General features: G+C 37.5%; 13 protein-coding genes across 13 annotated transcripts; 8 read left to right on the plus strand and 5 right to left on the minus strand.

Annotated features, from left to right (window-relative positions):
- Positions 1–529: 529 nt before the first annotated feature.
- On the minus strand, positions 530–1,017 carry FDP41_003965 (uncharacterized protein; the record flags this gene model as incomplete). Its single annotated transcript, XM_044707327.1, has 2 exons — positions 530–720; positions 843–1,017. 2 exons carry the CDS (start codon positions 1,015–1,017, stop codon positions 530–532), a joined length of 366 nt encoding a protein of 121 aa, XP_044562025.1.
- Positions 1,018–2,170: 1,153 nt separating this feature from the next.
- On the plus strand, positions 2,171–5,125 carry FDP41_003966 (uncharacterized protein; the record flags this gene model as incomplete). The annotated part of the gene is made up of 1 exon (XM_044707328.1): positions 2,171–5,125. The coding sequence occupies one exon, from the start codon at positions 2,171–2,173 to the stop codon at positions 5,123–5,125; it is 2,955 nt and encodes a 984-aa protein (XP_044562026.1).
- Positions 5,126–5,230: 105 nt separating this feature from the next.
- On the plus strand, positions 5,231–6,727 carry FDP41_003967 (uncharacterized protein; the record flags this gene model as incomplete). The annotated part of the gene is made up of 1 exon (XM_044707329.1): positions 5,231–6,727. The coding sequence occupies one exon, from the start codon at positions 5,231–5,233 to the stop codon at positions 6,725–6,727; it is 1,497 nt and encodes a 498-aa protein (XP_044562027.1).
- Positions 6,728–6,756: 29 nt separating this feature from the next.
- FDP41_003968 (uncharacterized protein) lies at positions 6,757–7,496 on the plus strand (the record flags this gene model as incomplete). The annotated part of the gene is made up of 3 exons (XM_044707330.1): positions 6,757–7,077; positions 7,132–7,208; positions 7,292–7,496. 3 exons carry the CDS (start codon positions 6,757–6,759, stop codon positions 7,494–7,496), a joined length of 603 nt encoding a protein of 200 aa, XP_044562028.1.
- Positions 7,497–7,853: 357 nt separating this feature from the next.
- Positions 7,854–8,582, plus strand: FDP41_003969 (uncharacterized protein; the record flags this gene model as incomplete). The annotated part of the gene is made up of 1 exon (XM_044707331.1): positions 7,854–8,582. One exon carries the CDS (start codon positions 7,854–7,856, stop codon positions 8,580–8,582), a length of 729 nt encoding a protein of 242 aa, XP_044562029.1.
- A 1,047-nt stretch (positions 8,583–9,629) lies between these two features.
- On the minus strand, positions 9,630–10,466 carry FDP41_003970 (uncharacterized protein; the record flags this gene model as incomplete). Its single annotated transcript, XM_044707333.1, has 1 exon — positions 9,630–10,466. One exon carries the CDS (start codon positions 10,464–10,466, stop codon positions 9,630–9,632), a length of 837 nt encoding a protein of 278 aa, XP_044562030.1.
- A 737-nt stretch (positions 10,467–11,203) lies between these two features.
- FDP41_003971 (uncharacterized protein) lies at positions 11,204–14,333 on the plus strand (the record flags this gene model as incomplete). Its single annotated transcript, XM_044707334.1, has 2 exons — positions 11,204–13,700; positions 13,771–14,333. The coding sequence occupies 2 exons, from the start codon at positions 11,204–11,206 to the stop codon at positions 14,331–14,333; spliced, it is 3,060 nt and encodes a 1,019-aa protein (XP_044562031.1).
- A 246-nt stretch (positions 14,334–14,579) lies between these two features.
- On the plus strand, positions 14,580–16,475 carry FDP41_003972 (uncharacterized protein; the record flags this gene model as incomplete). Its single annotated transcript, XM_044707335.1, has 1 exon — positions 14,580–16,475. One exon carries the CDS (start codon positions 14,580–14,582, stop codon positions 16,473–16,475), a length of 1,896 nt encoding a protein of 631 aa, XP_044562032.1.
- Positions 16,476–16,528: 53 nt separating this feature from the next.
- FDP41_003973 (uncharacterized protein) lies at positions 16,529–17,764 on the minus strand (the record flags this gene model as incomplete). The annotated part of the gene is made up of 2 exons (XM_044707336.1): positions 16,529–16,658; positions 16,710–17,764. 2 exons carry the CDS (start codon positions 17,762–17,764, stop codon positions 16,529–16,531), a joined length of 1,185 nt encoding a protein of 394 aa, XP_044562033.1.
- An 817-nt stretch (positions 17,765–18,581) lies between these two features.
- FDP41_003974 (uncharacterized protein) lies at positions 18,582–19,832 on the plus strand (the record flags this gene model as incomplete). The annotated part of the gene is made up of 1 exon (XM_044707337.1): positions 18,582–19,832. One exon carries the CDS (start codon positions 18,582–18,584, stop codon positions 19,830–19,832), a length of 1,251 nt encoding a protein of 416 aa, XP_044562034.1.
- A 395-nt stretch (positions 19,833–20,227) lies between these two features.
- Positions 20,228–22,411, plus strand: FDP41_003975 (uncharacterized protein; the record flags this gene model as incomplete). Its single annotated transcript, XM_044707338.1, has 1 exon — positions 20,228–22,411. One exon carries the CDS (start codon positions 20,228–20,230, stop codon positions 22,409–22,411), a length of 2,184 nt encoding a protein of 727 aa, XP_044562035.1.
- Positions 22,412–22,641: 230 nt separating this feature from the next.
- Positions 22,642–24,630, minus strand: FDP41_003976 (uncharacterized protein; the record flags this gene model as incomplete). Its single annotated transcript, XM_044707339.1, has 1 exon — positions 22,642–24,630. One exon carries the CDS (start codon positions 24,628–24,630, stop codon positions 22,642–22,644), a length of 1,989 nt encoding a protein of 662 aa, XP_044562036.1.
- A 51-nt stretch (positions 24,631–24,681) lies between these two features.
- Positions 24,682–25,683, minus strand: FDP41_003977 (uncharacterized protein; the record flags this gene model as incomplete). The annotated part of the gene is made up of 1 exon (XM_044707340.1): positions 24,682–25,683. One exon carries the CDS (start codon positions 25,681–25,683, stop codon positions 24,682–24,684), a length of 1,002 nt encoding a protein of 333 aa, XP_044562037.1.
- Between the last annotated feature and the right edge of the window lie 1,540 nt (positions 25,684–27,223).

Raw genomic sequence — 27,223 nt, forward strand, 5'->3', positions numbered from 1 at the left:
AGAAAACAGAAAGAAGAACTCTTTGCGAATGTTGTTGATGACAATGAATTTGTTGTTGTGTTGTTGAATTATTAGTTGTTTTTCGGGAGATTTGAAAGTACTTTTACAAAAGTGACACTTGTGGAAGGAGGCCTCTGTGAGTGTTGATGTCGAAAATGTGTGTGTGCGATGTGTGGATTCAGTGACAAAATTTTTTTGAGGAACTTTTTATGAAGTCGACTGTTTTGGAAGAATTTAGAGTAAAAGTGGCAAGTGACAGATGAAGGAGGTAGCGCTCAAGAGAAAGGTTCAGAAAACTCTTTTGAGAGAAGAATGGATATTTCCTCTCTTCTGGTCTAGCTCACCATGAGTGTGAAATGAAAGCCTCTCCTAATTCCACAGTTCAAGTCATTCACACAAGTTCATTATATTCCAATTTTATTCTCTCTTTTCTAAGGGTTGTGCTCATTTCATGCAAATTACTAGAGAACAGTGTTGAAACAGTTGAACGTACAACTGTGAGATATAAGGCGATATCGATTGAGAAGATTTACTTAATTTCTAAAATGCCACTATTGACACCTTTATCACCCGAAGCGCTTCCTGCTCCCCCTTGTTCCACATAAAAATCGAGCTTCACTGGATTTCCATTGACCAGAGGAAAGGAACCCTTGTAGGTGATGATGCGTCCATCATCGATAGTAACCCGAACATCCAGTTGATTATTGAGATAAGTTCCGGCTATTCATCAAGGAGTGTTAAGAAATATGAATGTTGGAATGATTATTTTCAAATGAATTTCAAGAAATAGTTAGCCTTTTTATCAACATCATCATCAATTATTATTCCGATGAAGAACTTACTATAGGTCTTTTTAGCCTTAGATCCTTCATTCTTATTGGAACCACTCACTGTTCCGGAACTCCCATCAATTTCAATCTTCATTTCCCATCCTTTCACCAATGTATTGGTCGGTTGTCCTCTAAGCACCGTGTACGTGGAAGTGCCATCATCGCCTCCGATTTTGATTTTGACCATGATGATGATTCAAATTTGAAGATCGGAATTGGTAATTTTTTTTGTGCTGATGACGAACTTGATTAAGAATTAACACGGATGGCCAACTCAAGCGTATTTTTTCGTGAACACCAAGCTGCAAGAGAGAATTTCGCTGGGGATTTTTAATAAAGCTACGATCATAGTATGATTTTATGATGATTTCAACCCCTCAAAACTTGCCAATGCAATATATTGTTGCTGACACGTGAAGGAAACACTACTTAATTATTGGTGCGTCAATAAGTTGAATTGGCATTACAAGAGCCGTGGTGGTAACGTCCTAAAAATTTGTCACGTCCAGGGTGGTATAGTATTGAAGGGGCCCTTTCCCCTCTTCGTCACATTATCAACACCATCTCTCTCAAACCACAACTCTTACATTGAGAAACGTATTATGAAATTGTTGCTAAAATGTTTTCAAACTTCTCTTCGAAAAGGGTTTTAAAAAAATTTAAATTTGTGGAGTTCAATGTGATTGAGAAGAGTTTGAAATTAACACCAAGCCCGTCAAAAGTGCACAACAAATAGAACATCCTTGAGTGTAAAGTGGTCTGTTGTTCTAGAATTTCATGCTGCTTGTTTGCACTTTACACGGGCTTTATGTTTAATTCAGCCAAAGTCAGTGACACCTTTTTTAAGGGCTGTTATTAATTGAATATTAGGTCTCACAATACCAAACAAAAGAATCTGAAACTAGACGGAAAGAAGCATCTACCATATGAAAATCTTGGTTTCAGCATGCTTAATTGTAGAACAGTTCAACTCTGAAACAAAATTTGAATTATGGTCGGTGTTATTAATCGAGTAAAAAATAAAAGTGCGCTCGTAAAGAATCGTGTCTCGAATCTTGGTCATTTTTACTGAAGGAGTTGGCCACCCGTGAGAATTAATTGGCTAGGGTTTGGAAATTCAACTTTAATTAGACAACAAACAGAAATAAAGAAAAAGAACATCAGAAAGAGACATCTTGGTAAAATTGTCCTATTGATCTCATTCGTCGTCTGTTGATTTTTGAGCGTACTTTTGGTAGCTTCCAAATGAGGTTGTTAAAAGTCAAGCGGTCATTCAAAAAAAAACTCACAAACTCGAAACTTCCTATTTGTTCTTCTCAATACTCACTTTCACCCACCGTATGGCCACCATCGAATCACAACAACAAGAACAACACCAATTCATGGATCCAGCCGTCGAATTCTCATCCTCCTCTTCCCCATTTCATCTTTCGGATTATTTTGGAATGATGGCCAGCAGTGCTCATGTCGAAAGTGTGAAAACAAATCATCATTCTTTAGTATCCGAAGAAGCAAGAGAAGAACAACAAATGCCATCCGAGAATTTTTCATCATCATCACTACCACCACAAGAAGAAGAAGAAAAATTGGACACATCGACAACAAGAACAACGAGTGAAAAGAACACACCTCCAATGCTCATCAATTCAGAATTTCATTATCGTGTCGATGGTTTTAATAATTGTTCGGAGAGTTGTCGAAACTTTTTGAAACATTTTCAAGCGTACTTGTCGTTTCATGGAGTCACTGAAGAGCCGAATCATGGTCATCATTTATCTGCAAATCGAGTCGATCTTGATTTGAAGGACCACATGGAAATTTCATCTTTGATTGAACAATTTATTGTGACGATCGAGTTGTCATCCTCTTGTCGAGAAGATGAAGCAAGCAGTAATAATAATAATATTGGAAATTCTCCCAATGCCAGTTTGGAATCCTCATCTTCATCATCCTTTTCCGAAACGATAGGAAGTGATGTGAAAACAATTGAACTAGCCACAATGGATATAAAAGGAAAATTGACCATATCTAAAACAAATAGTAGCTCGATACAAGCTGCCAGTTTCAATTCCGATTCTACAAAATCGATCGATTCGAACAAGTTGTGGCTGCAATTGGATTCGCTCAGTGGAATTTCATTTCACAAATGGATCGAGAAGATAATATTTCCCTATTTAAGGTTGTCGAACATTCCTCCAAAAATTTATAACCATTTGAACGTATGGCATGATGACTTGGTGAGAATTAACCCCGACTTGACACAAGAAATGACTGAAGTATTCTTTGCATGTTATCCTTCACTGTTTAAACAACTTTCAGAACATTACCCATACTCCAATGATCAGAAAAATTGTCACTTGCTATTAGCTGAACATTTAATTGGAATTCTATGGATGAATTACTTGAATATCCATGAGAAGAGGGAATTACACATTTTCAATGAGATGATTATGGAGAGAATTCTCTACTGTCTGAAATATTGGATTCAGTATTACTCTGATCGTTTAGATTTTTTGACCAATCAATTTGTTTCAAACGCTCTTCAACAAGTTATTGATCTATTGCAGAATCTCCAACTGTTATCGGAAGAATCACAAGACAAATTGACACCATTCAAAGATTGTATTTCTTCTATTCGTGAAATGCTGAAACATTCACAAAAAGAATTTCCCTTTTCCATGTCTGGATGGAGCGAATACGTTGAAATGAAAAAAGAAGAACTCGGATTGAATGATAATATAGAGGAAAATGAAGAAGAAAAATCTCCAAATGAGCAACAAGATGCTGATCTAATTCCAGTGGAGGAAATTGTAGAGGAGGAAGAGGATGGTGAGGAAGAAGAAGATGTCGATCTCTCTGAAATGTTTCACAATCTGTCTTGTTCCATCATGTCTCAATTCGATTTATCACAAATTCAAATTCCTGAACTCTTCAAAGACAAGCTTGATGAAACCATGCTGAATACTCTTCTTGAAACAACATTTGACAACATTGACTCTGATTCGTCACAACGCATTCAACAATTCGTACTCTCATTCTTGAAAATTATTTATCCTGAACGTAGTGAATTAGATAGCATGCCAAGTGCTGATTTATATTTCGAGTTTATCTCATTATGGCCTCCTCTTGAAATTGCCAAACAATTGACCAATTATGAATTTGTGTATTGCTTCGAGGCATGCAACACTCATGACTTTTTTGCAACCATTTCCAAAATTTCTTCAACATCAAATACTAACTCTCCACAAAACCCTTATAATTTGAATCACATGATTGAAAGATTTAATTGGCTCTCCTTTTGGATTTGCTACATGATATTGAAACAAAGAGACATGCAATCTCGAGTCAAAACAATGGCTTTCTTCGTTCAAGTCATGCTCTTTGTCATGTGCTTGCAAAACTATCAAAGTTCAATGAGTATTTTGAGTGCCTTTCATAGTACATCAATTGTAAAGTTGAGCAAAGCTTGGGATCAATTGTCAACGTTTGAAAATGATCAACAGGACGTCATGACGTTTAATTTACCATCATTTCCGTATTACCAATTTTTGAAAGGAGCCAACGAGTTATTTTCATTCGACAAGAAATTTTTCAATCTCAAATGTCACATCATTTCAGAAATTGAGAAGAAACTTCAATCAAGTGAGAGCGCAATTTCTTGCATTCCCTATATTGGAACTTTTTTGGGCGAAATTTCAGCCATTGAAACTTATTTCAATGACTTTTTCTCATTCAATGACTCCAACATTCCACAACATGGACATAACAAACCACAGCATCATCACCATCATCAAAATAGTTTGATCAAGACAAATTCCAACACAACCATTCACACTCATCAAATTCCACATCACTACATGTTCAACTATGAAAAGAAAAAGAAGATTACAAAACCTATTAAGGAAATTCAAACATTCCAAAAACTTTCTCGAACAACAGCATCAACCATCGATGTGACATCAAACCGTATTCCACATGCTTTATTTAAACCAGTTCCAATTTTGCATGTATTGCTTTCTACGAGTGAAATAATCAAATCCCTTCCAAAAGATCCAAAAATTTCCGAACCTGTCGGCAACGTGAATGTGAATCCATTAATTCGAAGTGACAGTTTGTCGAGCATTGGGTTGGACAGTCCTACTCTCTCGACAGTATCGAATAGCTCAAATAATGGATCTGGATTTTTCCAAAGTCAATCCGTCATGATGTTGATGGCTCTCAAGTCCAATGCTCACAGCGATTATATTAAGAAAATATTTAGAGAAATGGCTAAGGAAATTGTGAAGAATGAATAACGTTACTATTGTGATGATTTATATAAAGAGTACTTGATACCTAGTTGAGGTACGTATTTGGAAACTGTCACTTGTCAGCTCTTTTTCAACATTAATATATTAAAAATGTCTCTTGATCTAATTGGCGTTTTGATCCTCATTGTTTGTATAATTTGGTTGATTCGTCAAGACGGAGCATCCATCGAACAAGTCATCAACCACACAACATCATCCGTCTTCACCACATTGAAGAACAAAAAGAATTCAAAAGACTTTAAAACAACAGATTCAATATTGTTGGAATCCTCTTCTTCTTCTTCTCCGCAAGATCTAAAAAGACCACGTACTTGTCTGTTGCAATGTCACGACCAGACAGCCATTCCGAAAGAACATGTGTTTTATGCCGAGTTGAATGTCGAACCTTTTTTAGATACAAATGGTAATGTGTGGATTAGGACATCTGTGGAAAGTAAAGAACAACCAACAGTATCAACCACAACAGAAGAGAGAGTGAGAAAGGATGAGGAGGCTTCATGCAGTGATGTGTTTTTAGTTCTAAAAAAGGAAATTATAGACAGTGTCAGACCTGTTATTCCTTGTCCTTATTTTGATATCAACATTTCATATTATGATGATGAATGGAAACATCAGTTGCTGGTCGTGAATGATCATGGCGTTGAGAAGATGTTTCGAACAATCCTTCAACGTCAACGGCATGAACTATCAAGTCCCTCTCATCTACGAAAAATTTCACAACTACCACACGAAACAACGAATCAGTTTGATGAAGTTATTGTTCACCGATGCGAAATCATAGTCCATATTTTACCTTTACATGATTCCCGACCTTTCCTAAATATGGGAAAAAGATATATGGAGAGTGGCAACTATGAAAAGGCCATTTTCTGTTTCACAAAAGCTATCGAAAGAGACTTGAAAGAAGCTCATCTCTACAGAGGGGAGTGTTACATTGATTCTAAAGAAAAAGAACTTGAAGGAAATATTTTAGAAGATTTTACAATATTTATTGAATCATGCTGTGAAAACTCGTCACATGCTCAATATTTGGGATATTTGGTGAGAGGAAGTTTTCATCACGATATGGGAAATTATCATGCTGCTCTTGAAGACTTGATCCAAGTCATGAATCATGTCACCTATTCCACATGGGCTCATTTACTCCTTGCTTTGTTATTTAAGGATATGAGGCAGTATGAAAAATCCATTCAAGAAATTAGTTGTGTGAATTGTCAGTTAGATCCTGCTGTTGAATTGAAGTCATCTCTCGAAACGAAAGATCAAGAGAAGAATGATGACACGACCACCAAATGTTCTTCCAATGCAGAAAGGCAGAATTTTGAAACTCACCATCATGAAAAATGTTCAGCCAGTAGCAGTGAAACATTCCCAAAAGACACCTCTCGAAAATCATCAAATTCACATCGACCATGTTATCTTTCACATGATTTATTTGTATTTCCTTCTGTCATTACCAAACTTGTGAGACGAGATGGTGAGTTGGGATTTGTATTTTCCAAACTTTTAGCCAAAAGCAAACGATTCGATCATCACCAAGCAACTTTTTCGTATGTGAACCAAGAACAACCCATAAATGTAAATTAACGAACGCGTTGTAAACCCTTAGAAAAAAAATGAAAGCCTCATTTGCCCGTTTCGTCTGCCTCGCCTTAGTAGGCATGATGATGATGATGGTGGTTGTGAATGCCCTATCGACCGATCAGTTGATGTCTGTGATGCCAAAATTGAGAAGAACCAAGGCTGAGGGTTATCTTCCTTATTTGAATCGTGCCATGAATGATGGAAGTATTAATAGTTGTTGTAGAATTAGTGCCTTCTTGGCCCAACTTGCCCATGAATCGGGAGATTTGGCTTGGTGGACTGAATTTGGATCGGGAGAGCAATATGAAGGAAGAAAGGATCTCGGAAACATTTATCCAGGAGATGGACCAAGAGTAAGTACGAGTATTTTGTCAATTTGAATGATTCAAATGTTCATTCAAAAATAGTATAAGGGTAGAGGTCCCATTCAAATTACTGGAAGAGCAAATTACAGAGCTGCTGGTCAAGCCATCGGTGTCGATTTGTAAGTACTAACGGATATGACTATGGCAGGGTTACAAAAACAACCAACTACTTTTTTTCAAAAACTCTTTTCATCATGCACAGAGAAAATAATCCAACAAGAGCAGCTGACACAGACGTTGGTTTTAGAACAGCTGTCTGGTTCTGGAATACTCGTTCCCTTAATAAATATGCTGACTGCTCTCAAGATGGCTTTGACAAGATCACAAAGAAAATCAACGGAGGTTACAACGGCAAAGCAGATCGTGATAAGAAATTCGCTAATGCCAAGTCAGTTCTTGGCTGTTAGGTGTAGAAACATTCGGAACAAATAAACCACCAACAGTTGAACGAAGTTTTTCATGGTGTGACCTTCATTTTGCTTGTCGGATTTGTAAAGACGATTGATGTGTCAAACCAAAGAAAAAATAGAAACTCGAAATTGTCACACTCCAAGTTGTTTCGGGTGATGCATCATTCAATTATTACTTCTTCCTAGTGAATGTTTAAATCTCTCACCTCGTCAATTTTTTAAATTATAATAATAATTCAACACCGTTTTACTGTATAAAGTCGTGTGACCACACGAACAACTTTCACTCCGATATTTGTTTCGAATTTCAATTATTTTGAAACACACATTCAAACTCCACAACAATAATAACCAATGAGCAACAACATTCCTCTTCTCGAAGCATCCGCTCTCCCATCCGATGATTCCAACAACATTCAACTCGTAGAATCTTCCTACTACATTCAACCCGTTCCGCAAGATTTGGAAATTGCCGAAGATACGAAATCGACTCTTCCCGATTCCACACCCACCACCAGAACCATCCTCTCAAAACGAGAGAAACTGAAGAAGTATTGGATGATTTTCAGGAGAGCCACTTTTGGAAATCGGAGACTGAAATCCTACTTGCTGACTGTGTGTAAATTTTTCAGTATCACGTTTTTGCAGGCAAATAATTTATTCGAGCTGGATAAGGAAAATACTCATCCTGCTTTTACCAAATCTATTGAAATTATTTCGTATACTTTTATGGCAGTTTTGATCTTGTCATTTACTTTTAGATATGTGAGGGAAGTGTATTGTTCTTGGAAAAAAAAGCCATTGAATATTACACTGAACTGGGTGGAAGCATGTATTTTCTTTCTTTATTTTATTTTTTCATGCATGACAGCTGTCACACATTTAGTTTATATTGGAAAAAGTGCTTACAATGAAACAAATCCTGTAACACCAACTAAAATTGGAATGGGAATATTTGGAGTGTTAGTGAATTATTATATTATTTTGGAAAAAGCTTGGGCTTATTTGAAAGCTTCTAAATATTCTGCGAGTATGTATTTGGCCAAAGGAACACTCATTCCAAACGAAAAGAAGACCAAGTAGAGTGTTTTTATTAAGTTTGATGTCGTCGCTCTTATTGAGTGACATATCATAAACTAAGTCATAAATTTGATTTGACGTCCTTTTTTGTTTAATATTGTTATTTTTGTTGCGACATCTTGATTAAGGTGTTCAAATGAAAACTTGCTTTCTTTGATTGCGAGTGTCTCTTTGCGCAAAGAAAGAGTTCTCCTGTGAGTTTGTTCAAGCAGAGACCATCGGGTAACATGAGTTGGGATTCTCCTCTTCCTTTACCACCGAAAGTTTTAACCACTGTTTCATCATGCAAATGAATTACTTGAATTCTGTTGTTGATGTGATCACTTAAAATTAATCGATTTAGACACTTGTCAAAAGTCATGCCTCTTGGGAATGAAAAGCATCCTTCTGCGGATCCAGATGTTCCTATTTTACGAATACATTTCCATGTCGTCTTTGGTGAAATGTTGTTCAATGAGGTTTCATTCGAACATCGGGAGAATGTAAATTGTTTGTTCGTTGTTGGAAGTGAATACTTTTTTAAAATCCAACGAGAAGGATTTGCTCTTTGTTTCTCTCATCTTTCTTTTTAGCTTGTTGAAAAGATCGTCATTCTCATTGCATCTAAAGAAATCTTTCATGGAAGAGCGAATGCCATTCAGCGGTGATGTTTGAATGTCAATCAATATCAATATTATTGACGATGAATTGATTGTGGAGAAGCAAGTACTGTTCTCAAATCTCTTAACAGAGAGAAGACACTCTGAGGGCATCAAGATTTTCCTCCCGCCATTCGGATTCCACTCTCAGGAATTCGCACAAAATCTTCGGAGACAAGTGTTCCACTACTACAGTGAAGTCTATAGAAACAGGAATCAATAGACACTTCTCTCGTTAAAAGCTTTTTGGTAATATTAAAAGGGATTTCATAGTGATATTTTTTCATTGTGTATAGTGGCAGAGATGACAAGACCAGTTAATGGAAAATTTTGAATTTTTCATTAAATTCTTCTTCAAACTGACGCAAGTCTGACCTTACTATCAAAATATTTATTGTTGAAAAATTCAAATTCATTCCTTCAGGGTGGAATCGTGCTCCGCAAATGTTCGTACTCTTTCCAATCTCTTCAAAGCTTCTCGAGCCATATTTGCTTGGGCATGGTCATCATTGGTGTGCATGGATTGATTCTCCTTCTCAATATAACTCTTAATCTTCTCCAATTGATGATTCAATGAGAGAGATTCAACAAGAGAGGAACGTTCTTCCGAATGTGTCCGATTCAATGATGATGAAGAAGCATTGGATTGTTGTTTTACGCCTTCTCCACACAATACCACTGATGCCCATTCAGAACTATTCAATAATCCCTTCTTTCCTGCAAAACCAATCCTCGCCAAACCTCTTCCTACAAATTTGCCTCCAACAAAACACGTCTGTTCCATGTACATGAAACGATCATCATATGAAAGAACTTGAGACTCGACACGAAGCCATCGGAACATGCCTACATCTCTTCTAAATTGAAATGAAATTCCCATCAGGAGAGGATTAGCTTTCAAAACGTTTCTTGCTCGTGTCCACATGTGAGAGGTGAATCCGTAGCTTATTCTTGCAAATTCAAGCGCTACAAGATATTGAGCATTATTCAAATGTAAATTCCAATCGACATCAAAAGGTGTTACGAAATAGTGAGTAATGTGTTTACAGGTCGGTATGATGCTGTGATAAACATCGGGAGCGTGATGATGTGGGTGTTGTTGTTGATGAGCATCATCATCCTTCTTCTTTTTACTGATAGGGAAGTGTTCTTGTTTCAACAGATCATCCCGAGTCAACAAGACATGTTGTTTGGATTTGAAGAGAAAGACGACGATGAGAAGCCACACAAAACGAAGCCAGTCAAACATTGTTTCTTGATGATGTTTTTTTAAAGAAAGACCATGGTTGGATTTGGGAATTGACAGACAGGACCTTTCATGGAAAATTTTAATTATTAGGAAATTTCGGTTTGAAAACTTTTTTGGAAACTTAGATGAGATCAATAACTAGCTGTTTGAGTGGAGAGTGAAATTAACTGTACTTTTATCTTCGATAGGCCCTGATGCTATGGAATTTAATGCCATGTTAATGCGAGCCATCACTTTTTTGCTGCTGGATCGGTAGAATTGTTGTTCCGTTTACAATTTTCCTTTTTCGCAAATTGCCGTCTTCTTTTGTTATAGCATTAACTATAGATTGAACATTGTGGAACGATGTACTTGTGTCTCTCTAAGTACTGAGAGATTATTCTGGATGCAGATTATTAATTTGTGACAAAACACCATACCGAGATGAGAGATTTCTCACTTACTTCATGTCAAACTGTCACCATAACTCGCATGATGGTTATTGACCACAAAAATGTGAGCTATGACTATCAGCAAGATACGTCAATATCTCTTCTTAATGGAAAAAAGACTCAACACATCATCACCTTACATCAAAGCTTGTCAAAATAATTTTCAAAGATTTCAATCAAAAGCAACACAGAAGACACGATCACCGACGACACACAAAGAGAACTTTAATTTTATTGACGAAACTCTTCAGTTTGGATCAAAACAGTCATTATTGAAAAGTTCAGCAGTACTTCCTACTTTCATGAATGATTACTACATCCTCATCCTTACTGCACTCTTCTTCTACAACGCCCGCCATCACCTCAACAAGCCAATCTATTCATATCATTCAAAGTAATAATAACAATAATAATAATTATAATAACAACAGCAGTAGCAACAACAGCAGTGGCCACAACTCCTCCTCACGACCAAACAAAAGGAGACGAAAACGAGGAATTTCAAATACAAAATTGCTTGAACAAACCCAAACGTTTTCTGGAAAAGGTGCTCCCACTATTCAAGAGCGTCATCATAAGCAACCGTCCATCATTAGAGGAAAGCAACCAGCTGCGATTTCTTCTTCTTTGCTGGCATCACCACCATCTTCATCGATTAAAAGTAGTACAGTCAGTAGAGTGGTCCCATCGACGAACATCAACCAGACATCAACTGTTGCAACATCAGGGAAAACCTCGTCTTGCATCAATTCTATCCTTGAATCCAACAACAAGCGTCATCTTCAACAATATTCATCATCCACAGCAGTTCCACCACGATTACAAATAGCGAGAGATCAAACAGACGCGTTGGCTCAACAATCCTTATCTATTCATTCAAACAAGAAAAACAACCGAACACTTATGCCCGATAAGAAAAGAGGCTCGTTAGTGTTGACTTGTTCGAGTGGAGGCGAAGAGGATGATACTACTCCTAATTATGGTTGCACTGCATCCATCAATAAGGAGATGCATATTCATACGATAATGGATATGAAGGCTGTAAATTCTGATTCTGGAGTTCTGGAGAGACGTGATAACTCTGGCAACACATTGATGCCTCAGCCCTCAAGTACTACTTCTCCCATCTCTGAAACTTCCTCCTCTGAAGAGGTGGTTATTACCTTTAATTCTGTTTGCAATCTTAATACAACAACAGCACCTCTAAATGTCTGTACCAGCACTACACAAGATACCACAAGAAGTCGATCCAATTCAAAGACCATTGCGTTGAGCATCAAGATTGAGGATACTGGCTCCAATAATTCGAACATGGCGAGTTTTAACCACTCCTCTTCAACAACAAACGCTGAGCCTTCGATTGTCGTGACACCTCCAATGACTGAGATGAGCACCACAACGGTTCACAAATCCTCTACAGGAATTCTGTCACGATTACTTGCTGTTAAGAAGAGAGCAGTGTTAATCAATTCGACCGAAAGCCCAACTCAAGAACCTCCCACTCGTTCAAGATGGAAGAAACATGCTCGTTCTCAAAGCATGTCCCGTTCGTCCAATGTCGCCTTAAGCTGCGAATCAACAAACGTGAGCACTTGTGGAAATTCGTCCTCGTATGTGAGCAGTTTTTCAAGTTCTAAAAGTTTTGGAAACAGCTTGAGTCGAGAACACTTCTCATCCTCAAGATCATGCTCAGAATTTGACTCTCACTCACCTACCAACAGCCACTACCAATGTGACCAGTCTCCTCAACATCACACCAATTACCATGATTTTCCCTCTTCTTCTCAGCAATCTAAAAAAAGCATTTCCGTAAGAGGCAAATCACCCAAGCAAAAAATGACCGAAGTCCAAGCCAGCTGTCACCTCACCTCCCCGCATCATGACGCCATGTTTTCTTCAAACAGAGGAACAACGTTAGTTGAGGGTGATGATGGCTTGGATGGCGGTGTGATTCCTTCCACAACAACAACAACGACATCACCAAGAAGTACTACAACGTCCAGTACAACTCACACTGCAAGAAACTACAAAAACGTTTTTTTGAATATGGTCGATGATCACATTTCATCGTTTTTGAAAAAGAATTCTTTCAGAAACAACAACAGGTCTTCCATAATGAATGATATGAATATATCACAAACATCATCTCGGAAGTTAACATTGGCTGATTGCCCTCCTGAAATTTTGCTTTACATTGCAAGTTTTGTTTTATCCACCATCAATTGTTGTGATTATCCGACGGAAAAATCTTCATCGCCCGTTGGAATTATTGTTGGCTCTGCATTCAATTTTTCAACCTCTAGTTTGTCACCTTCTGGATTCATGTTTGAATCGAGCAGTAACATTTCATCACGAAGTGGAAGACATTCATCCACTTTGAAACGGTTTGAATATTATCCTAAATATACCATGTTTCCTAAAGAGTTGACACGAGATTATTTCAGTATGATGTTAAGCTGTAAAACGTTTTACTGTGCACTCAACTATGATCCAGAAATTAAGAATGACATGAAAAATGGTTTAGTCGAGGGATTTTGGGAGTATATTCTTTTTTGGCATTATGTTTATCCAAATTTTGCGTCTATTGACAAGATGGATGATTTTATGACAGATCTAAGGTTAAGAAAACCACCAGAACTTTCCTATAAGAGAATATATCAATATGTGAACACACAAGTGCAACAAATCAAGGTACAAATTCCAAAAAAGAAAAATTCATTTGATCCCACCAATTACTTTTACCTTTTAGTGGCTGGAGTTAACAGTCTGGTCATACAAACTATTAGAGCTTTGTTCTATGAAAGTAAGTGGTACCAATTTTAACAATATTGAGAACCTATTCCAATTGTTTTGTCACACATGACACAAATTAGGCAAATCTGATTTCGAATGTAAGAGCATTCGATTCGATGGAGAGGAATTCAAAGTGAGAATTGAATCTTGTAGTTTTATGGATTATTCTCTTGCTCCAAACAGTGCTGAATATAAATTCAGAGGGACAGACGGTATTCTATTTGTTTGTTACATGTCGAGTAGAAAATCACTAGATGCAATGATCAAGTATATTGAAAAATGTATTGACTTTCGTAAAAAGGATGATGCTCGAACGACTATGGATCCACCTGCAGCAATAATTATGGGTAACATTACTAACAATACGACCATTCAAGAACTCACACTTGCTGATCTCTTAGAAGTTAAGAATACGTACTCCTATTTTATCAGAGATGTAGTGATTGTTAATACGGACACACTTGATAACATTCAATCCTCATTTGAAAAGGTGGCAACAATGATGTATAAAACTAAAATGAAGAGCTATGTAAATACTATTCCAATTATTGAGGAAACCCTCAGAAAAGATGAGGAAACACTTACTACAGACATAAGGAGAGGGAAACGAAGGGATAGCCATCAGAGATGTTCTGTCATGTAATCGAGCTTGATGTGACACCTCGTGTCAGATTTCATGCGGTGATATCATCATTCCTTGAAACGAATCCTCAAGATACCTTTCTCTAACTGAATGCTGTATTTCAGCACATCTTCCTCTAGATTTCAAACATTTTGCGAAAGGCACAAATGAAAATAGTATTACAATTCGATGTGTAATCGGATACAATGTTTTTCACAATAAATTAAAGAATTATTGTCGTGGTGATTAACATTTTATCAACAAAAAATGTACAACAAACCAATTGGCTATTCCACTCAACCACCACAACAAGGAACCAATACTGTATATCCAGGAACAACATCCACACAACAGGGAATGATGAATAACAGTTTTTATGGATCCATTCCACAACAACACAACAATATGATGATGTACAACAATAATCCCAACATGACCAATTCCTCCTACATGATGATGAGTAATAACCCATCATCATCATCCATGACTAATGTCAATTCCAATATCATGTATGGAAATTATGGTACTACCAATAATAACAACATGATGATGATGAGTAATACCCAACCATTCAGTTCGACATCGACCGGATCAACAATGAATAATAATAATTTTAATAATTTCAATAACATTCCAACACCTACTAACGTGATGATGATGGGCAACAATCCATCAACCATGTCCATTCCTGGTGCAACAACATCCGGAGGAGTGGTTACAAACCCAACCAAATTGCCTCCACTTCCTGTGAGCCTCACAAAACCTCGAGTTCATCTTGTCCCATCACTTCCGGCTCATGAAAAGCCTTTATCAACAAAGAGTCTTGGTGAGCTCTCACAGCCCAGATGGATCATTCCATACAACTTGAAAATGAGCTCCAGATATTCAACGACTGGAAATTCCATTGATTGTTTGAGTGAGGAAGGAGAAACAGCTGGTATTTCAGGAGTTTGCACAAATTCGGAAGACCAACCTTTTGTACAAGTCATATTCAAGGAGAAGGTCAAGGTTTCCCGAATGATTCTTGGTCCATGCATGAGACCTTTATGGGGAACTACATATTTAGAAGGTTGTGTGGTGGAGTATGAAATGGATGGGCAATGGAATCCATTGACAACTATAACATTCCAAAATGGATTGAACACGATGGACCTTTCGTGGAGTAATGTTATATGTACGAGTTCATTTAGAGTTAGGAAAAGTGGAACAGGTTATATTGGTATTGGTGTGTGGAAATTCTTTGGAATTTGTCAATACGATGAAGAGGAACCAATGGAAGAACAAGTGAGTGACGAAATTGATTCTGCAAAAACTATGGATTTACTTTGCCTTCCTTATACATTGATAATGAGTTCAAAATATGGATCATGCGAAAACTCAATGGTTGCATTGTGGGATGAAAGCACGTTAGATATAGGGGCTGGCACATGCTCTGAAAGTAATGCATATATCGAAGCAACATTCAAATGTCCTCAGTATTTCACGCATATCAGATTGAAGCCATTAACACAATCTGGTTGGGGAAGTGCCTACACAAACAACACCTTGTTGGAGTTTTCTGAAAATGGTATTGAATGGAGAACATGTATGAGCTTAGTTGACATCACTGAGAGTCAACCTATCATTACTCTTCGCAGTCCTATTTTCTCTTCAAATTGGAGAATTAGACGAGAAGCTACTGGTTATGTTTCATTAGGACTGCTTAAATTCTATACATTTAAACCATATTACAATCCGTATTCACAACCTGTCAAGCAACCAAATCCTCTCAAGTATACTCTTGCTATGAGCAGCATGTATGCTCATTGTCAAAATACTTTTGAAATTCTTCAAGAAGAAACAAAAAACGGTGGGGCTGGAACAGGCAAAGACACGAATGCTTGGATACAAGCCAACTTGGATGATATTTATACTATTTATACTCTCAAGATTAGACCGATTCTATTACCAGAATGGGGTGCTAAATATTTGCAAACTGCTCAAGTTGAGTTTTCTATTGATGGTTCAACATGGATCAATGCGAAAACTTTAAATCAAGTAGAACCTGTCACCAGTATTGTGGCCATTTCAAGAGTTCCTGCAAAATTCATTAGAATCTCCATGAACAATGATCAAGGTACCTATGTCGGCTTGGGCACTTTTAAAGTTTATGGATACAAGTAATCAATAACAGATTACTATAATTTGTGAAATTGAATACATAGATTTGACGATTGTCATTCTTCTATAAGATTTTGGCAGACTGAGTTGTAATCTTTTTTCTCTCCATTCACGTACACAAAATCAGTGGCCTTTGTAAATTGTAAATTTTTCCAATTCCATGGAAATGGGATGTAAAGCAAAATCCTAAGTGATAGATATTACGGTAAGGAACGTAGAACAATTATTAGAACATACCATTTACCCCAACCATTTCCATGAAGAACCGCTGGATAATTATTGTGAGCCTGAAATTCCAACCAAAAATCAGCATGTGTAGCTGCGGCATCTTCTTCACGAGAAGGAGGATTATTGTTTTCCCGGATCAGTATCTCATTCGTTTGGACTTCAAGAAGTGACAAGAACAAATCTCCTCTGTAATCCAAAGTGAGATAATCTCTTGCTTGAGTCAACCAAACATAGGCAGTCATTCCTTGATCATCGAACAAATCTTCCTTAATATCTTGTGGTAAAGCGAGAATTTTCTTGTAAAGATCCATCAATGCTGATTGACGACCTATAAAGCCACCAGAGTTTAGAAATTTAAATCTAGTTGGAGACGGTGGAAACTCTTTTTGGCAAAATATATCACCTCCCCATCGTTGCTTTGCACTTTCAACCACACCAAATGGATGACAATTCATTTCTGCGTTGAAAACAACAGAATAATTGGAAAAGTTATTTACAAATTTAGAAACAATTGCCTCTGCATGTTGCAAAACAACCACATCGTAGGCATCCAAGAACATCAAAATGGCATTTGGATTTTTCACTTTTTTCACTGCCTTAGAAATGATGTCAATTTTTTGAGAGAGAGTGAATTGTTCCATTCCGAATCCCAAAATATTGAAATTAATTCCATTTCTTAAAGCGGAATAGATTAATTTGCAAGCATTTTCGTTGATTTTTGTTGCAATGGTGATGGCATAAAATTCTTCACCAAGAACATTCATTGGAACCATTCGAGTGTTGGATTTTGAATTCGACGGAATCAATACATTGGAGGCTCTTGGCGATGATTCCATAGACCTTAACAAAGAAGAACTTTCGGGAGGATGTGCACGAGCGGATGGTTGGTCTATATGATGCTTTTCATCCAAAGATGGATTTCGTATGGATGATTTGATGAATTTGATCTTTACGAACAAAATAACCACAAAGCTCACGAACATCAAGAATAACCCAAGGACCATGAGGAGGTACCACCACTTCCATGATGGCGATTGTTTGACTCTTAAGGCGAGTGAAGACATTTTTTGGGCGGCTTTTTTCGTTGTGAAGTTTGGCGAACTCCAAATAAAGCTTGATGAATTTTTTAGGGCTCGCCCACTCACGGCCTAAGATACCAAAGGTTTTAATTTTGATTTTTTCAATCCATTACTTGCTTCTCACACATTGATTGAATCCCCTCAAGGAGTGAGTGTTTCCCCACAAGGAAGTAATAGAATCAGAATCATTGAAAATGCTTGTGAAGAGGGAGAAATGAATGTGGAACAGTCTACTAGTTTTGGAATTATTTCCACAGATCCTTCTGTTTGGTCAATTCAACAAAATATGTTTGTATGCCATTATGTAATCCCTTTGATCTATTTAATTTCGATCTGAATTTTTTTAGTTGCTGCATGTGTCACAATGTCACTTGTCGTTGTGGTCATTGCTTAGTGCAACTTCAAAACGATTGAAATCTAAGGAAAGTGAGCTTGAACAGTAATTGCTGGACAGTGAAATCCATCGATGTTTCTTCCGATGATATTGAGGAAGATAGTTTTGCCAAAGAAGCAATGTTATTAAGCACATTGAAACATCCAAACATTGTGTCGTTTTTTGGAGTTTCGATATCTGAAACAAAACGATTACTTGTTGTTGAGTATTTAGATGGAGGAAGTTTAGAAGCCTTAATTTCTGAATTCAGAACAGGAAAGCGCAAATGTACACTTTTACAAAAAGTCAAATATCTTCTCGATATTGCAAGTGGAATTTTATATTTACACACTCTTTCACCAAATGCAATTATTCACAGAGATTTAAAACCTGAAAAAGAATGCCTCTGCCAAATGTCAACTAGAAAAAATGTCTCTACTCAAATCCAGGACGCAGACATCATCACGAAAAACACTCATACTGGTGGGTGTGTTGTTCTTCTTGGCAAACGCTGCTTTTTTTGTATTTGTGATGAAACGACGATCTTCCTCCGATGCTCACCAGGATTTGTCCTTGATTAGTGACAACGACATGGATGTTCATGGAGATTTTCCATCAGACGATACCATCACCTTCCTGAAAAACGAAAAATCATTATTGGAACAAGAACAACAAAATATAAAGGATGACAGCAATGATCAAAATTCCAATACAAAACAAACTTCTTCAAAAGAATCCTTCGAGTTGTCACAACGATTGATTCCGTCGAATTCAAAATCCAACACTCGAATGGTTCCAATGAATGTTCTTGGTGAAGAATTTTATGCCATCACCATTGCAACAAAAATCAACGAAAATGCTTGCAAATTAATCTATTCCGCTTTAAGAAATGGAATTAATTTCAATATTTTGGGATTCGGAATGGAACAATTCACTCTCTCTCAAAAAATTGACATTACTTTTGAAGAAATTGAAAAAGTGAAAAATCCAAATGCCATTTTGATGTTCTTGGATGCCTACGATGTGGTTGTTTTGCAACATGCAGAGGCAATTGTTTCTAAATTTTTGAACAAATTTCAAGGATACTCTGCAGTCTATAATGCAGAAATGAATTGTCATCCTTTTGGTGTGGTTGAAAGTGCAAAGAAACGATGGGGAGGTGATCCGTATTGTTTAAGCCAATATCCACCATCTCCAAACAGGTTTAGATATTTAAATAGTGGAGCGTTTATTGGAAGACAATCCGCACTGTTGGATCTTTACAAGAAAATTCTTGCGTTACCACAAGATATTAAGGAAGATTTGTTCGATGATCAAGGAATGACTGCCTATGTTTGGTTGACTCAAGCAAGAGATTATCTCACTTTGGATTACAGAGGAGATTTGTTCTTGTCACTTTTAGAAGTACAAGCTCATGAATTCAAAGTTCACAACAAGAATGATCCTCCTTCTCGTGAAGAAGATGTCGCAGCTACACATGCTGATTTTTGGTTGAAATTTAAAACTCATCACAACTATCCAGCCACACTTCATGGAAATGGTTGGGGAAAATGGACCTTATTCTCTGTGGAAGCATCATTGCCGTGGAATTGGAAGAATTTGGAATTTACCAATGCAAGTGATTTTGTTTGGATTAATGGAGAGAAAACTAGTTTCAGTTCAATATGTGCCAAGAATTAAATATTGTTGCCATTGTCTTCTTGTTGCTTCAAAGTAGTTCAGAGCTCGCTTTGCCTGGCAAGGAGGATGGACCTTGTGTTGAATTCAGAGATAGATGGAAAGAGTGAACTCGTTGTGCTCAACAATCATTCTTTGATGAATGTTATAAAAAGAAATCATAAAGTGGGGACAACCTATGGAAAAATGAGAGGTCAATATTGTGAGGACCCGCCCAAAATTACTCCTATAACTGCCGACCGCATGACATGTCCACACTTTGAGTTTCATTAGGACCAATAATTCTTCCTCTTTCTCACTCGAAGTGTCTATTGAACATTTTTTTATTCGTCTCACACGTTAGCGCTCAGTTGCGTTTTCACACAGCGACCATTCATTTGCGAAAAAAAAAGCTCCAAATGAGACGCCAACCCATTCTAATGTTCATTCCAAATTCCTCGTGGAGGCTACCACTCCTTCTTGTTGTTGCATCCTTCTTCTTGTGGATGGTTTCCACATCACATGTTTCGCAACATTCTTTCATACAGGCAGCTCCAATTAAGTATCGACTGTCGACCATAGCTGGGGTTTTTTCACCCACTTCCAAAGCAGATGGACCTGTTTCGACGACACAACTCGATGTGCCCTTCTTTGTGGTTGAGGCTCCTAATGGTGATTTGTATATGACTGAACGCTTCAAGATTCGAAAAATCAGTAATGGAAATGTCATCACTGTGGCAGGTGATGGTTTGAGAGGATATTCAGGAGATGGAGGCTCTGCCCTAATGGCTTCTATTAACCTTCCAGGAGGAATGACATGGCTGCCTTTCACGAATGAGTTGCTTTTTGCAGACACTGGAAATAACGTCTTGAGAATGATTGATTCGAAAGGGATTATTTCAACCGTTGGAGGTTTATCAAGTGGAATAGGAGGTTTTAATGGAGATGGCTCCATTCTTAGAAACACTCAACTGAGCAACCCTGAAAAGCTCATCTTTCGAAACAACACTCTCTACATTGCGGACAAACTGAACCTCAGAATTAGAAAAGTTTCGTTTCAACCAGTGACTGGTTTTTTAAATCAAACCGTGAGCACAGTGGCAGGAAATGGAAAAAACACCTCAACTGGAAATGAAGAAGGAATTCCTGCCATCCTGGCAAGTATTGATACCCCTTATGAAATGGCTTTCGATAGCACTAATGGAGACATGTACATTGCAGATTATGGCCATAACACTATTCGAAAAGTGTCATCAGGAATAATTACCACTGTGGCTGGAGGTGGAGTCACCTATCAAAACAACGTGTTGGCCACTCTGACAACGTTAGATCTTCCTCAAAGTGTGGCAGTTTCTGTGAGTGGTGAAATTTTCATTGCTGACTGTTGTACGATTCGAAAAATTTCAAAGGATGGAATGATAACAACCATTGCAGGTAAACGTGGATCAGTAGGATTGTCTCCAGACCAGTCTATTGACGCAACCAATGCACTTCTCAATTCTCCACAATCCTTATTTATTAACAAGAATGGAGAAATTGTCTTTTCTGATCACTACAACAGTTTGATTCGAAAATTAATACCTTATTGCCCAACAGGAACCGTCATGTCCCCCGATGGTACTATTTGTTTGGAATATTGTTATGGTATTCTTCAAAATATGACCAATGTTTGCAGTGGAAATGGAGTATGCTCCTCCAACAATACTTGTCAATGCTCAAACGGATATTTTGGCAGTCAATGTCAATTCTATACTTGTTTTGGAACGAATTCCAGTGATGCAAATGTTTGCAGCAAACATGGTACCTGTATGGGCTTCAACAATTGCACTTGCCAAGAAGGATGGACCGGTAATGAGTGCTCCATTCCAGTTTGCATTCCAGTCTTGGGTGGAACGAACCAAACAGTGGTTTGTTCAAATAAGGTGATTTCTGGAACTTCCATGTATTTTGAACAAATTGGGAGTGTTAACAACTTGGATTCGAAAAATATTTCTCTCTCTTCTGGAGATGGAACTACCAATACAAGAGTGCAAGTGATATTTCCTCCTTCAATTTCGAAAGAATTGTTGCCCTATCTGAATGACACCTCTGTATCATTAATGGCATCCATTTATCAACAACAAAATTTTACAAATTCTGCTTTGAGGAGTCCTTTAATATCGATTACTGTGCTAAATACTACTTCTGGTGATGAATTTTCAGTTCAACGTTTAAACAATCCAATCTCACTAATTATACCAAGCAGAAATTTGCAGGATGTTTTAAATCCCAATTTAACATGCGTGTACTACGATGTGACAGATAATTCTTGGAAGCAAGAAGGAGTTTCTACCATTAGAAATGAAGGCGCCTTGTCTTTTACATGTCTCACCAATCACCTGACAACATTTGGTGTCATTGATGTCAATTACAAAAAAGCTTCTCGACAAGACGATACACACCAAACAACCAACGCGATGGATAGCAATACCATCATAGCCATTGTTGTGGGTATAACTGGATCAGTCTTGTTATTGGGCCTTATTGCTGCAATTATTATTTGGGTCATCAGCATCTATGTTAAAGTGAAAAGAAGGAAAAACAGACAACAAGCATCTCCTTAAGTATTGAACTCGAAGATTAAAGCGATGATTTAAACAATTTATATTTTCGCTCAATCAACGCTGCGGTTGTATGATTAACCCAAATTATAAAATTGAATCATGAATGGCTTTTTCATGCCTTCCTTAATTAATGAAATCCTTAAAAACAAATTGAGGCCTTCACACATGTGCAAGAGGTTGTGAAAAGAACCTAAGGGTGATGCTATCTATTGCTGGCTTACTCATTTCAATTAAAAATTTGGACGTTCTAAGCCCCAAATCAAAGGAGCTAACACGCTTATGACAATCCAATAAATGATCGTTAAGGGCAACCCTGTTTTTGCAAAATCCAAGAATCTATATCCTGCAATGCCCATGATAAGTAAATTTCCACTAAAACCTAATGGAAATGCAAAACCTGCTTGACAGGCATAAGCCACGCACATCACAAAACATCTGGGGTTTAAGTGATAGGCTTGAGCAACAGAAATCGCTATTGGAATACATATGGCAGCACAGGCACTACTAGTGATGATGTTTGCAATGATTAAGGTTATTCCTGTCACAAAAGTAGGTAATAGAATTGAAGGAATCTGTGAATTTTTCAACACTTCTGTAATTCCTTGCCCAACTCCACTTTGAGTGATGGCAGTTCCAATTCCAAATGATGCACCAACCAAGGCAACTAAACCCCAATCCACAGAATCAATTGCAGCAGAGGGAGAAATTAATCCAAAAGCAATCACAACGCAGAAACAAATAAAAGTGCATTGCACCATTGGAAATCCCGCAATGGAACAACCAATCATTGCAAAAAAGAATAGAAAAATCCAATGCTCCCACCACCATAAATGTAAAATTCTCTTTGAAAATGGAACCTTCAATAGAAAAGGTTTTGATTTGAATGCATCAAATGAAGGAGCTACTTCGTTGAAACGTGAAATCATGTAGAATTCTCTATGGGAGTCATGGAAATTAATATAAAAATTTGTTTTTCCAACCACCAGTAAAGTGTCTCCAATATTAACTGTCAATGTCTTCAAATCGTGTTCATCCTTTTCAGATGTAAAATAAAAATTTCTGATGGCCAATACAGTCAGTCGATATCTCTTTTCAAACTCTTGATATTCTTCTCCAACACATGGATTTGAAGGACCAATAACAACTTCAAAGAATTCCAATGTTTTGGAATCAAATTGTTCGACATTTGTCTTCATCTTCTTATTCGTTTCTGATATTTGGAGTGCTGGGTTTAATCTCTCTCCAATGACAACTCGTGTTATCACATTAAAGTCTCCGCTTGCAGTTGATTCCGTTCGTGCAAGATCATGGTTTGTCACCACCTTAGTTGTTTCAAAGCTTTCTTCCTCATAATGAGACGTATCTTGTTCAAATACCATATCTTGTAATAAGAGAATGGACTTTGGAGAACCCTTAAATATTAAAACATCATCCTTTTCTATTAATACATTTTTAGGAATTGGTGTTCTTATTCTAACTTTTGAAGATTCCTTTAGATTCAAATTGGGGGATTCCATCTCTTTTGAATATTCAATGACAACAGAGTCTGCTGTTGAGGTTGTTGAATCGTCCTTACTGTGGTTGTTTGACTGAAGGTTAGGCATTGGTGATGAAGATTCCTTGTCTTTACCTTGTTCTTCTGTCTGAGTTAATGGTCTTATTATTTCTTCAAGCGTCACTCCTTCGAAACCAAGTGCTTTCATGACATTAGATTCATTCTTTCCCAACAAATTAGAGTACAATTTGAAAGCTTTTGTGTGTTTTTCTTGATTAGCTAGATGTGACATCCTTATAACAGTAACAAACTGTTCATGTCTGTCGTTCATTGGAGGTTTCTTTGAAGAAAACCGATTAGCAAAACGTATAGAAGCTCTTTGTGCGTTTTTGGCACCTCTTACTTCATCAGGTAGAATCCATAAGACATATGTCATCAAATAAATGATCGTTAGTAAACAAAGAATGCTTCCAAGATAGAAAAATTCATAAAATGTCAAGGGAGAAAAACCAGCGGCAGTATAGATTCCATTTACAACAATATTTGACGAATTTCCAATTAATGTCAAAAATCCACTCCCAGAAGTTATGTATGACAATGACAGGAGAAACTTTGATGCTGACACCTTATTTTGTTTGGCCCATTCTAAAATAATCGGTAATCCTAACACAACCACTGGAGTGTTAATGACAAACGCTCCAATAGCCGCAAATACGAGACACATCCTTAAAGTTGGTACCATGTATGAAACATGTTGAAGAAATCGATTCTTTTTCTAGAAAGGAATGGGTGTTCCAAAAAGTAATTTTGCAAACTTTTTCACCAACGTATTTTGTGTCAAGGGTTTCACAATTGGAAATAAGAGAGCAATGACCAGTGTTCCACTATTGGAAAATCCAATCATGGTTTGATCCAATGTAAGAATTCCAGCCACATTGAAAATAATCACTGTGCAAATGATCACCACATAGGGTCTCCATACAGACAAAACTAAAAGAACAAGCATGACAATTAGACACACCAACACAAACCACAACTTCCAAGAACTCCAAGCAAATGGAATCACTGGAGATGCAGAGGAGCAAATATTTGTCACAGGATCGGAGCTCGTTGTGATGTTGTCAATCACTAGAGCATTTCTTATCAATTCCAGTGTGGAAAATGTGTATGAAGGATTAGATGCACTTTGAAAGAGAGCATAAATCGATGATGTGATGTTCTCAATGTTACTGTCATTAAATTGTGATCGATAGGTAGCGTTCGAAATCAAATGTTGCTCAAATAGCGACGTGTTCAATCGTAGTGTGAAGCACTGAAGGTAATACTTGTTCTGATACAACTCAGGTATTTCGAGAAGGTCAGAAGCGCTTTTCAATTGACCTTGTGTTAATCCATTCAAATCCAATTTCAATTTCGAAGAAGGAATGACAATTCCATCCGAGTTTGTTGTGCGTGTGGATTGAAAAAGCTCTTCCGGTAAAAACAATGAATTGCCGAACTCGGTGTTTTTGATGAGCTGTTGATGGATAAGTCTGTAGTGTTGAAAGTAGTAATAATAGGTGTTGTTGTTGTTGTTGTTGTTGGTTTTCAGCAAGGTTGGGGTCTTGTCAAAAATAAAGTCCCAATTTAGGATGTTTGAAGATGATGAATACGAGAAGGTTGTCAATCCTAATCGTTCGGTAGAATTGTCTGTATTCACTCTTGTGAGTTGTGTGGAAAATTGAAAAGCGTGAATGAATAGAATTGCGCTTGACTGTTCATTCCACAACAGAGACATGTCAGAAAGGAAGATGCACGAACAAGCCACTAACACAACAAGCAGCCATCGAGCAAGACCATTAGTCACGTTGTGAAAACAGTGAATACGCGAAAACATTGTGTTTAGCTTCTTTTTCTAAAGTTATTGTACAGGCAAAAGTGTATGAAAACAGAAACAATACTCCAAATTCACCATTGACTCTTACAAGGTAAACCTTTCAACCCTCATTCCAATAATTCATTCCTCTTTGAGTCTTACCAAATTCATCGTTTCACCAAAATTCCCGAATGTGAACGAAAGCACTCAAAGTTCGTTTTGGAAACTCTGAAGCGCTCATGAAAAGTAGCGACCCAGTTCAATATTTTGGCTGATCAATTCAACCATGTTGGAATAATTCCACGCATCTTGCTGCATTCCAAGTTTCCGTAAAAGATGATTAAATTTTAGTCAAAAATTTATTGTGTTCGCAACAACAACAAAAACCACCATAACGGCCGTGATGATTGAATCGTTGTTTGTGTTCGATATTGAATTTGTTTCTTCATGTTCAACCAAGAGAAATTATATTTGATGATCATTCCGATCAGAAGGTTGGATTTCGATTGCCACCGAATGTAATAACTTTGGTTCATCATATTCCTCTTTTTGAATGAGGATTAGAAGTTATTAACGATTTTTATTCAATCGAATAACGAGTTGAAATTTGTAATTAATTTTGGTAGTCGAATATTTCATGAGTGTTTGATGTCATTTTGCCGTGTTAAAGTGATAACTCTGTCGGAGGATAATAATGTAACCACGGAATGTCAAACAACGGTTGTGAGTTGATATTATCCATTCCAAGATTCCGAGAGGAGTCAAGTAATACTTGTCAAAATGGAGAGGAATATTTGAGAGAGAACGTTTAGTCTTGCTTGCATGTTGCAGCTCCCTTAACATACACTTGGGTTTGGGTTTGGGTTTGGGTTTGGGTTTGGGTTTGGGTTTGGGTTTGGGTTTGGGTTTGGGTTTGGGTTTGGGTTTTGGTTTGGGTTTGGGTTTGGGTTTGGGTTTGGGTTTGGGTTTGGGTTTGGGTTTGGGTTTGGGTTTGGGTTTGGGTTTGGGTTTGGGTTTGGGTTTGGGTTTGGGTTTGGGTTTGGGTTTGGGTTTGGGTTTGGGTTTGGGTTTGGGTTTGGGTTTGGGTTTGGGTTTGGGTTTGGGTTTGGGTTTGGGTTTGGGTTTGGGTTTGGGTTTGGGTTTGGGTTTGGGTTTGGGTTTGGGTTTGGGTTTGGGTTTGGGTTTGGGTTTGGGTTTGGGTTTGGGTTTGGGTTTGGGTTTGGGTTTGGGTTTGGGTTTGGGTTTGGGTTTGGGTTTGGGTTTGGGTTTGGGTTTGGGTTTGGGTTTGGGTTTGGGTTTGGGTTTGGGTTTGGGTTTGGGTTTGGGTTTGGGTTTGGGTTTGGGTTTGGGTTTGGGTTTGGGTTTGGGTTTGGGTTTGGGTTTGGGTTTGGGTTTGGGTTTGGGTTTGGGTTTGGGTTTGGGTTTGGGTTTGGGTTTGGGTTTGGGTTTGGGTTTGGGTTTT

Source organism: Naegleria fowleri (genome assembly GCF_008403515.1).
Source record: "Naegleria fowleri strain ATCC 30894 chromosome Unknown tig35, whole genome shotgun sequence".
NCBI lineage: Eukaryota > Heterolobosea > Eutetramitea > Acrasida > Naegleriidae > Naegleria > Naegleria fowleri.